This window comes from Aricia agestis, chromosome 3, assembly GCF_905147365.1.
Source record: "Aricia agestis chromosome 3, ilAriAges1.1, whole genome shotgun sequence".
Taxonomy (NCBI): Eukaryota; Metazoa; Arthropoda; class Insecta; order Lepidoptera; family Lycaenidae; genus Aricia; species Aricia agestis.
In genome coordinates, this window is record NC_056408.1 from 14,460,378 (window position 1) to 14,472,365 (window position 11,988).

Genomic DNA, 11,988 nt, shown 5'->3' on the forward strand with positions numbered 1-11,988 from the left:
TCTTTTAGTTCTGTTTATTCGATGCATCAGTGCAATTACCTTATCTGTCGTTTATGTAAATCTCGAAAGATTATAATTATCTTAGTAAAAGACAACAAGTGACAAATTGTGTGACAGGGTGCAAGTGTTTGTGTATGTGTGGATCAATTACTGAAATTTAATAATAGCTTTTTCCTCTTGCCGAGACAAAAAAAACAGGTAGGAGTCTGGAGTAGTACTGTTCTTACAAATTAATATATAACTTTACGTACCTTATGTACCATCGAGGAAATCGATTCCTAGGTAGTTGACAGACCAACGTACTTTGGTCGGATCATGTCAATTTAATGTTATTAATTGCTCTGTCGGCTGTGTTTGGTACCTACGTAACGCGACCAAACTACGAAGGCCCCCATTTGCCTAGGAATCAACGTCTCTGATAGTACAAAATTTTATTCAATCCTTATTTTAACATTTTATCCGGTAAACAATCTAGTAGTAACTGTTATTTTATCCTTAATAGGTATATATCTATTGCGGGTCATAGGTGCTCGATATCAGACTTTGTTTCTTTCCACATTACAGGCTAGCGAACTTTGTGTTGCAGCTGTATATAATTGTAGAGTCTTATATTATTATTACATTATTTAATCCAGTGATTCAGTCCAGCGCTTCTTTTGCAAAATTGCATTTCAGTGCATTCCAGTGCTCGTTTACTTTTTGCATCACGGGATTTTTAAAATGATGTAAACCGGCCAAAACGACGACGCTATTACTGCGAAGATATATAGTTTAGATTTATTTAGGAATTAAAATCGGAATTTCGAAACTTATGTTGTTTCCTTCCTAAATAAATCTAAAGGTACCTTTTAGGTAAACTTGTATTTTTTACTTATGCAAAGTGTCTAAAAGTTTTCTCTTGTATTATTAACCATTTTTATACTTATTACTTTTATATTTGGCATTATTAGTTAGGATGGGTTATATGGTAGCCGGTAGGTATGGTATGCATATTGTAGAAACTAATATACTTACATGAAAATCTAGACGTTTTGTGAAAACTAAAATTATAAACTGACAGTAGCATTCAAGGAATTATTCTTTAATGGTTTGGTTCAGGAAACATAAACATTATGTATACAATGCAGCTCTAAGATCACACGTTTGACTAGGTAAGTTGCAATTCAAAATGTTATTAAGGTATCTAATTGAAATATAAATATTTAATTGCTTGCTATATTATTATGTATAGTCTATACCTATCCTAGAAAACTATCTTATATAGTGCTAGTTGGCGAGGGGAAGAGGGGATTTCGGGAGCAGCTCGAGCGTGTCAGATTAAGCTTGTGTTGGCTTCCAACATGTGTCTAGTTATCAGGGTTTTTTTTAAATATTGAAATGTCATCGGATCTGTCAGATTAGGATGGTATGTTTAGTATACCCCAAAGAAGCTTCCATATAAAGCACTGACGATCCAAAGGTTAAGTAAGCCAGTAGGGACATTTTAAAATTAAAAAAAATAAAGCTTGAAATTATTTTCCTAACAAAGCTTCGCAGATATTTTATTTTGCACTAAACTAAGTGATTTAGTCCTTGTTGTCTAAAATTTATTTATAACTGACATAAAAATAAGCAATTTTTTTAAATATATTTTCTTTTTCAAAACTTTAAAATGGCTGCAGTTTCTGAACCCACCACTAAAATAAAAACCGCTCTTATTATTTTTTTTATCAGCTTTACCTAATTTAAAAAACCGACTAGGTCTCCATGACGCTCGAGTGACTACAAAAATAGCGCCCTCCCCTCCTCTACTATGATTTATGGTAAGGCATGGAATCTTTGATAAATTAACAACGTTTAATTTTTGCAAAAACTTAATCGCAAATAAAACAAAGCACCTACAATTTGGATATCTTAATTTGCATTAAATATTTTGTCATTTGTCAACAATTAGGCCAATGCTTTGCAGGATATGAGTAACAAAACTAAATATTTTTCTTTGTTAATTGTCTTTCTAATTACGATAGTTTTGTTTGTGTAGATATTCCGATGTACGGTCAGTTTGAATGACTCAGTTTGTTAATGTCATTTCCTTTAAGTAGTAACTACTAACTACCTATTAGTAATTAGTGAAAGATGTTTAGGGGGAGGAAAAATATTGGCTTTCTACACCACAACTTTACTCTACGTGCTCTTGACAGGTGTGTGCATTTTTTTTTCGCCTTCAGAATAATTGACTTTACTTTTTAAATTGCTACTTAGATTTCTATGTTTGTGATTTTGACATGTGACATTGTGAATTAGAGAAGTCTATTCGTCATTTAATTTAGGGCTCCCGCACATAACTGCGAATTCTCATCGCATCGCGAATATCTGCGACAAAATTCATAATAAAAATGACATTACGATGCCGCAGTTTTGTGTGGGGGCGGGACTCAACTCAATGAAGATAAGTAAGTAGGTAAATGTATAAAGGATGTTGATGACATAAATACCTTTTAATTCTATTAGGTATATGGAGGAACACGTCTTGTCTTATGTCTATTAAATTTTTTACATAAATTATATGTTTTAACATTTAGGCCCGCCGCATACACACTTTTTCCGTATGGTATGATCAATTTTCTAATGTGAATTAATTTCGATTTTGCGCTAGTCTTACGGAATTCCACAATTAATGAAAGGGTTATCGAAATTGTAAAGCCAGTGCACTATAATGTTACAAATCGTCAGGATTAATTATTACTTAAAGCGTTAAATTCGACTTATCGTGTGATAAATGAACAACGGATTAGTTTTCTATACCTATAACATTGTGTGACCCAATGTTATGTATTACAAAACAAAACTGTTCGTCAATATGTCCTTCGATAATTCTAAATAAGGTTATCTGTGAAATCTAAGTTTTTATTACTACTCCTTATCTCGGTTAATCTTGGAGAATTAGATATTTGGAGAATAACGCTGAATGCATTATCTATAATTACATTACACATACGTGTCTTAGAGTCAATATAGTTATAATAGTAGCTACAAACAGCTGTCGACTTTGGTTGATTTAAATACATAATTATATAAATAATAATTATGTTCTGTTCTATATTTCGTTAAATTGAATTGTCTCTATAATTATTAAAAGTCAAACAATAATTTTATAATATTTAAATATTATTGATTTACATTTAATTACAATGTGGCCAATAATTTCGAACATAAGCGAAGGATTGAAAATGTCTCCGTTAACAGGTGAATTTCATTAATTAAGTTCCTACTATCTGCAAATGTTATTATTTTGCTTTGTATATCTCTACCATATTTGTGTCTTTTCGCAGTACCATGGCCCAAAATAAAGATGAGCTGCCTTTGAATCAGCCGTTAGAAAAGATCAAGATGGAGACAGATTTGGAGAAGGCTATGGATCTTGCTGGTTAGTTCACATTTATTTTGTAAATTTTTGTTTTTAGTTAAACACCTAAAACTGTCGTATAAGTGTATCTATAAGTAGGTATAATCCGCGCGCGATCAGAATGGGATGGAACCTTGTCGAAACTCGAAGTCGATCGAAAGTTACAGTTATCATCTAATGAAGCTGTAGCGTTAGCAAAAATGTTCTGAATATTAATTTAAAGGTTTATACTTACATAATAATAACAAAAAAGTGATCGACCGATTCTAATCTAAACCTGCATCGGTTTTTTACAAAACACAAATATGTACACATTCTTAGAATTAATGTTTATCTGCTCGCTCTTTTTATGTCTACGATTTATCATAGGGATATTTAAAGACACAAAAATGTTTCATGGTTGTAATTAACCCCTCAACTATTCCCTTCCCTTCCCTTCTCTACCCTCCCCTATTACCCTATTCCCTCTTAAAAGGCCGGCAACGCACTTGCAGCTCTTCTGATGCTGCGAGTGTCCATGGGCGACGGAAGTTGCTTTCCATCAGGTGACCCGTTTGCTCGTTTGCCCCCTTATTTCATAAAAAAAAATTCTTTTTAATAATTATATTATTATATTTTGCAGTTATTCCAATTCACGTCCTTTTATTAATTTAAGGAAAATCTCAATTATTTTGATCAAATCTTCAAAAATCAAAAATTCAATTTAAGGAAAATCTTTCATATTCGCTTCTAATTATAATATTTAAGATATTTGCAAAATTCGTAGGTATTCTGATTTAAAATTGCTTTTATTTCGTTACAGGCGCAGGCAAATTTCAGTTTGCGCACTGCGCTCTGATGGTCGCTACTCTATCGGCTGCCATATTGGAAATTATTGGCAGTTCGTACATCTTGCCAGCCGCTTCTTGTGATCTGGACATTCCCGATCACCTCCGGGGAATAATCACCTCTATTCCCAACATTGGTAAGATTTTGCTCCCATGAATGCGGACCTTCGTAATTTGGTAGGTTTATTAAGCTCAGCCGACAGATTATGACTAACATATTGACTCGACGTAATCCGATTAAATTATTAGGTTCAATCACAATCTAAAGATTTTTTTTTGATGGATCTTTACCGCTGCTGATGGTATCTAGTTACATGAAAAAAACGACTCATATTTATTGATATATTTTAGGAATAATTTTAACGGCAACGCTATGGGGCCGTGCTGCCGACAATCTGGGAAGAAAACCAGTACTGCTACTGTCTACGGCAATCGCAGGAATATTTGGCATGATGGCATCCCTGATGCCCAACCTTTTGGGATACGTAATATGCAAGTCTCTGGGTTCGCTCTTGTAAGTATAAAATGCGTAAGTAGTTCAATAATAATTATATTAAAAACTAGCTGACTCGGCAAATGTTGTTTTGCCATATAAAATACTAGATGACGCCCGCAACTCCGTTGCGCCAAAATTAGTTTATCGCGCGGGAAGCGTACATTTTTCCGGGACAAAAAGTATCCTATGTCATTTCCCGGGTCTCAAAGTATCTCCATGCCAAATTTCAGCAAAATCGGTTCAGCGATTTGGGCGTGAAGAGGTAATAGACAGACAGACACACACACAGACAGACAGACACACTTTCGCATTAAAATATTAGTATGGATAAATTATTTCTAGTATCAATATAAAAAGCAGATAAAAACCTATTCTTAGGGCTAGCGAATGTACCATCGAGGAAATTGATTCCTAGGCAGTTGACGGACCTACGTAATTTGGTCGGCTCAATATGTCAATTCAATGTTAGATGTGATCCGTCGGATGGGTTTGACTTAACGTGACCAAAATTTTGTAGGTCTACCATCTGCCTATAGCAATGTCCACACTGTTCCATTTTTTTGTTCATCAAGGGCATGGGTTATAGCGCAGTCAACATGCGCTCTGACCGTATCCAAAACTTTCGCTTTGTTCTTTTTTCTGGAACTTCTTATGACCAAATAATCCGCACATATTCCACCCATACCAGTAAAATGTTCTCGTCACTCATGCATGCAACAGACACTGCAACTGAACAAAAATGACAATGTTGGCGTTGCGTTCGTTGACGCATTCAATTATTGAATGCGCCAAAACCAAATTTGAATGAAAGAAAATGACGAAAGTTGAAGATGAAAGTGCATAGTGTGGACTTAGCTTATAAGAATCAACTTCTCTAAAAGTACATACAAAATTTCATTTAAATCGGTTGAGCCATTTTGGAGGAGCTCGCGCACAAATACTGTGACACGAGAATTGAGAAAGCAAATTAGCATAATTATTTTTTTTGCCTTATTTTCGCTATTAGCAATTTATAAAAATAACAGAAAAACGTTTTAGAATGTAGACCAAAAGATATTCAAAATAAATTGCTACTAATAGAAGAATTATTATATATTTATACATACTGTACTCTGTAGAAGATAGATTCTTAGGTTTTGCTTTGTCGCTTTTAGCCTGTCTTGTCCCTCGTCATTGGGATTTGCGTACGCGGGAGAGATGGTGCCGCTCAGGAGAAGAGATTTCGCGCTGCTCTTATGTAACGGCATTCTTATGTTCGCGTCGGCTGCGTGTCCCAGTATGTATTAAATTTAATAAGATTATTATGTATGACGTATCGTTTTCGACTATACTCTTCGTAATTCTTGGCTCGTTTCATGAACAAACTTCGAATCTAATAATATGCCTTAAAATTTAAACTAGCAAAAACAGATTGTAAACAACACGTTCAATTGAAACATTTATTTCAGGAAATGTTTTAGTACTGACCTCTGCCGATATTTAAATTATAAACAACATTTTCAGTAATAGCTTGGGCAATACTGCCTCATAACTACGATATTGGATCCCTCCACATCCAACCATGGAGGTGTTTGACGGCAGCGAATTCCCTCCCACTGGTTTTTGCAGCGCTTTGGCTGACTCGAGCGAAGGAGAGCCCCAAGTTCCTTATGACCAAAGGAAAGAAGACCCAAGCCTTGGAAATTCTGAGGCACATTTATTCCACCAATAGTGGCAACGATAAAGAAAAATATGAAGTAAGTTTTGATGACATACCAAGACCGCACAGATCTGAGTTAAAGCTAACCAAGGGCTCAAAATCATAAAGGGTTAGCTTTTATCCAGATTTGCGCAAGAAGGCAAACATTTCTGAACTTTCTCAAGACGAAAAAATTGTGCATATCGAGTCTTTCCTTTCCTTTCTTAGGTGATATCATTACAATCATCCTTGGAAGATGGTGATCGACCTAACGATAACTGCGAGAATGAGAAGAAATCTGGCCAACTGTCGGCGTTGGCGTTGTTGCGTCCTCCTCATCTCAAGTGGCTGGCGTTGACCGGTTTCCTTATGTTTGGCCTGTTCTCATTGTAAGTGTCATTGTTTTTTTTGGATACAGGATTTTCCTATTATTATGAGCTTCCTCAAAACTAAATTTTATTTTAGGTTGAATGGGCTTTTTTTGTTTGCTCCGAGCACAATAAACACAATGCTCAAAGACAAGTCAGACGAATCTATGACAGTGTGCACCATCATGAACATGCCTAATAACGAGGTAAATCTACTTGTAACATTGTTTTTTTTTTAATTTTGTCACAGTAAAGTTACGTGGAATGTGTGGGAGTTGGTCCCTCTCGGTCCATATGTAATCCCGAGCATAACTCGCCGTTTATAACAATATGTATGGGCATGTGCAACGGCTTCAGCTCTGTGATCTTTTTCTATACGTTACGTGGGACAACAAAGATGAGGGAAGAAGTTGGATTAATCTAAACTAAAGTTTGTCCTATTGATCTGCTGGACTTTAGTTTGTAGTTTCTTTTGCATACAAAACCCAAACATTTCAGACATCATCGAAAGGTTGCAACGATGGTATCTCATCAGGTACCTTCACCATCACCATCATCACCTCCCTGGTGTACAGCACCTTGGTGATGCTGATCAGCCTCAGCCCCATCAACAAGAAGATACAGCTGATCGGCATGTTCACCGTGGTCGCCACCACCTGCCTTATATCTGTGCTGACGCGTAACAGGTAGGATTATTAACCATTTTGAATACGCGTTTAGTTCATGATTAGTTAGTATTCTATAGTGATCTATCATAACCTTACATGCAGAAGCATGATAACTCATCCCTAAGCTAGTGGCTTATCACCTGCTAGCTGATGCCGAGTGAAGTGAAAGCTTTTCATGGTTTATTATACACTTTACTCGGTCGGTTTCAGGCCAAACTGAATCATACCTTTAACTTGTAATGTAGACAGTTTATAAGTGATAATGGCATTTAGGAGTACACTTTAGTACCGTTACTGAGCATAAGATATAAATTTGCTTATAGAATCGTGGCTGGTATATCGATGTCGGCGCTGCAGGTGACGGGGCTCGGGATCGGTCCTCTGACGGCGTACGCTGTGCAGCTGTTTCCCACCAATTTAAGGTATTTATTTGAAGTGTCCACTGTCCACTGCAACATTGTGATATTTAAATTTACTACATCATTAACTGCCGCACCAAGAGGGGAAAATTAATTACTTAAATGTAATTAATTTAAAATTTTGTCAAACTCTTCATTAAATTGAAGGTTAATAATCATAATTCACAATTAAATTACTCTGATTACGGCGGTAAGTCACTTGATACCTATGCTATGACCCAGAATGACAGTATACCCAGTGGGATATACTTCAATGGTTATAACTTGTAAAACAAGACGTAATCTCATTCTTGTATCTCGTAAAATTAGCTCAATGCTGCCATTGCTTGCCTCATATTTTTTACACTTAATCTTGGTGTACGTTTGCTGCTTGGCAAAGAAGATCATCTCTCATTGTTTGTCATTCACACCTCCTTTCTACGTTTTATTTTGTCAGAGGCACAGCGGTGGGTGCGGTGATGATGTTCGGTCGGGTGGGCTCGGTGTCGGGCGCCAACGCGGCCGGCATCTTCCTCGCCGGCGCCTGCACCGCCACCTTCTACGGGTTCGCCGCCATCTTGATAGGTATGTCACTGATCAAAGTATGGTTATGTTTCTTGTGACAGGACTGCTACTGCAGACTTTTGACAGTAAATTATAAACAATATCCTTGTACAATATCAGCGCGCCTATTGCATTGCTTTTGCAATGATAAGTGCACCCTGCCGGTCAAAATATCTTCGGACTCGAGTTTTTGAAGTCATTAACGAAGAAGTCTCGCATACTAGCTGAGTCTTTAGCCTCCCCCACACAGGCGCGTTATTATTGGTCGATAATATCGCATGCGTTATTGCGATATCTGTCACTACTTCCATTGCGACGTTGCGTGTGTGTGTGTGCACCTAACTACAATATTATGACCATCCTAATACAAAATGTACTGAAAACAGATATTGCAATAACGCATGCGATATTATCGACCGTAATAACACACCCGTGTGAGCCTAGGTATTTATTTGCAAGAGAAAGACAAGCAAGACATTGTTCTAAATTTGAATTATAAAATATAATATGTTTAGTACTTAATGAAATACTTTGTTTCAGTTTGTGCTGCCCTGAGCTTTGTTTTACCCAGTGACAACAAAGTGTCGAGTGAAAGATGAAAAAAACCTTAAACCAAAAACCAAAGGCCTGGAAGGCTCTTTTAAAACATTATGTAGTTTACTCTAGAATCTACCAAGATTAGTTAGAAAACTTGCCTCAAGATTTTTTGCAGTTTTATAAAATGGACGCGATAAAATATTTTTCTCACCTCCGGGCGGAAAACGTCAACTTTCTTCCCGCTGCGCTTACCGATGTTGCCGTTTTCCGCCTCCGTCGATGAGAAAAATAGTATACGCACCATGGGCAGTAAAGTAAGCCTCAGATCACAATACGTTTGTTCACGTCGGCTTCGCTTCGGTCTACAATTACATGTGATCTGATACATTTCTTATTTTTCTGCCCTTGGTGCGTAATGTATTATATTTTCATTGTGACGAAGAATTTTAAAATGTAAACTATGTTGAAATTATGACAAAATTTCAAACTTCGGCAATGATATTATATAATATTATTTAGATAATGATTACAAACTATAAAAATAATTATTTTAAGTTACAATTAAGTATTAAGATTAATATATTTTTTGTACATTATGTCCAAATGTTTATGCTAAATAACGTTTAGTACTTATTATAAAATTAGTCCTTTAAAATATTTAAACCTTTAATAGTAATTTACTTAAGTATCTTATACCTTAGCAAGTAATGAAATCGTGAAATATATAGGTATGTACTATGTGTGTTTATTTAATATAATATAAGACGAATATTATTATATAATAACTGTGTAAGTTTGTAATAAAAGACTGACCATTACGCACTTATAATATTTTATTTTATTTTGAACTTTGCATTTGAACTTATGTGAAATCCATAAAGCTAAAGCAATAAGTTTTAAAAAGAAGAATGCGGTATGTATTTATGTAACATAAACTCAACAGTACGATTGTCTTAATTCTTAACATAACACCACCAAGGCCTATGCCCGATAGTGTTGTAGTTGTTAATTATTACAATAATGATCTGCAGACAAATAAAGTAATGAGCGTATTTCCACGATATGACGCGATATCTCATTATCAGCATATTGTTGTGACATGCGTCTATGCCTCCCGCGATGTTTCTGCTATCGCTCGCTGGTAACACAATAGACATAACGACCAGTAGTTCGACTGCAAAGAAACGGTCAGGTTTCAATATCTGTCAAATTCGTCGGGTTTCACTAGGATTATGAACGGAATGTGCCTCGCGCTGGCTGATATAATTTATTTTTAAATATTTAAAATAAAGATTTCAAAATTGGATTCTGACAATTTTAATCGCATGTGCCAAAACACAAACAACGATACGACCAAAGAGGAACACGTCCAGCGAATATGTCATAGTTTTAAATTCGTAGGTTGAATTTCACAACCCTAGCGACGATTTTCGTCATAATACGTCAAATTTAAAAATTTCAACATCAGTTCTAAGTCGGTATACTCTATCATTCTGTCTACTCTGCTGGTAATCTTCTCGTTTGTCTTCGTTCAGCGACAAGATTAAGTAAATACCCTCGAGATAGAGTAAACACTATACAGAAGTTTGAAGCATTAACATACTTTAATCAAATTGTCGCGACCTTTAAGATATAGCACAATCTTATCCAAACGTTGCGTAATTAATTGTTACCAAGTTAGAAGAATAATTTACGGCATATTTCTTAGGATCTTTACTTTTATTGACACAATTTGGATTTAATGCTTCAAGCTTCACTCTGTTAACGCCCAAACAGTGTTTTTTTGGAAAAAATCGTATCACGATTAAACCAGAGTAAAATATTGCGGTCTTGGGTTAAGCCAGGGTTCCCAAGAGGCGCCATGAGTTGATTCTCCAACATTATCCGAAACCACAAATATTATAAAATTAAGTTTTAATATGAATTATGTAAAGCAGATAAATGATTAAGGGCCTGTTTCACCTCTTCCTGATAAGTGCCGGATAGGCATCCATCACTTAACTTGACAGATACAGTATGGAGAATCTGTCAAAAAAGTTATGGAAATGTTTATTAATTATTATTATCATTGACCTGTTTAACTTACTATAATGGTAGAGTATTAAAGGTAGAGAAGGGTGCTGTGACAAAATATTGCGACGTGTAACCGCGCCGCAGGCTGAAAAAGATTGGGAACCCCCCAGGGGTTCCCAATCTTTTTCAGCATTTACCCTATTTGTTTACTGATAAATTAAATGGTATATAGGAAGCGTCTCTCCTATGTCAATTAAAAATTGAAACGTCTATTTGTATGGTATATCTAGTTTAATCAAACCCTAGAAGTAGTAGTATCTCAGTATCATAGCCCGTGTACCGTCCTATAGGTCCTCGAACTGCCTTGACTCTTGAGGCCCGATCTCCAAGAACTTTCCGGGTTTGATCGGAAATTCTAGTTATTATTATAAGAGCAATAAAAAAAAAAATTACAAAATCAACACTTGCTAGGCCAAGATTTGGGGTCCTCACCGCAATAGAAATATCTAAAAGAGTATAGACAGATGACACCAAAACGAGACGAGGCACGACGCATCATGCGACGAGGTAATTCAAAATAGCGATAAGTATAATATTTTAAAAGTAATTAAGACCTACCTATGTTTTATGCATCGATCGCACAGATTACTAAAATATAATTGCGGCGGCCGTTCCCAATATTTGATCTATCTCTGGTTTTGCCCTACTAGAGATAGGAATAGCTCACATTAGACATTAGAGACATATATTTTGTGTCAATTATTGTGAGCTATTCCTATCTCTAGTAGGGCAAAACCAGAGATAGATCAAATATTGGGAACGGCCGTTAGTGTAATCATAATATGATTGTACCTAACTCTTCTAAGAATAACAATATGGAGATTGGAGACAATATTACTGTAGGTAATAAAATATAATATAAGATTTTAACCACAGTATAGCAATAATATTATTTATTGCTAGTATTGCTACTATACTGTGATTTTAACATAGGCTCTAAATACATTATCTGTCAAACTCTTCTATGTATTACAGTTACTCTTACAACAAGTAC

At 35.6% G+C, this 11,988-nt stretch overlaps 1 protein-coding gene across 6 annotated transcripts; it reads left to right on the forward strand.

Moving 5' to 3' along the window:
- LOC121725239 (putative transporter svop-1) lies at positions 1 to 9,353 on the forward strand. 6 transcript variants are annotated; one of them, XM_042112094.1, is made up of 13 exons: positions 1,771 to 1,802; positions 2,124 to 2,184; positions 3,312 to 3,406; positions 4,188 to 4,349; positions 4,564 to 4,726; positions 5,863 to 5,984; positions 6,212 to 6,444; positions 6,615 to 6,775; positions 6,852 to 6,960; positions 7,253 to 7,440; positions 7,746 to 7,844; positions 8,278 to 8,405; positions 8,925 to 9,353. In XM_042112094.1, exons 1-13 carry the CDS (start codon positions 1,793 to 1,795, stop codon positions 8,981 to 8,983), a joined length of 1,590 nt encoding a protein of 529 aa, XP_041968028.1. In that variant the 5' UTR covers positions 1,771 to 1,792; the 3' UTR covers positions 8,984 to 9,353. The 6 variants fall into 6 exon arrangements, with proteins under 6 accessions (XP_041968030.1, XP_041968033.1, XP_041968028.1 ...); XM_042112096.1 differs by lacking the exons at positions 1,771 to 1,802; positions 2,124 to 2,184 and adding an exon at positions 1 to 193 and having other exon boundaries at positions 3,309 to 3,406; XM_042112099.1 differs by lacking the exons at positions 1,771 to 1,802; positions 2,124 to 2,184 and adding an exon at positions 904 to 1,151.
- Positions 9,354 to 11,988: the final 2,635 nt, after the last annotated feature.

Bases quoted from the DNA above. Each gene is read 5' to 3' on its own strand.
- LOC121725239 (XM_042112094.1), top strand. The intron at 3,407-4,187 runs GTTAGTTCACAT...ATTTCGTTACAG, and splicing joins GAAGGCTATGGATCTTGCTG to GCGCAGGCAAATTTCAGTTT. The intron at 5,985-6,211 runs GTATGTATTAAA...CAACATTTTCAG, and splicing joins CGCGTCGGCTGCGTGTCCCA to TAATAGCTTGGGCAATACTG.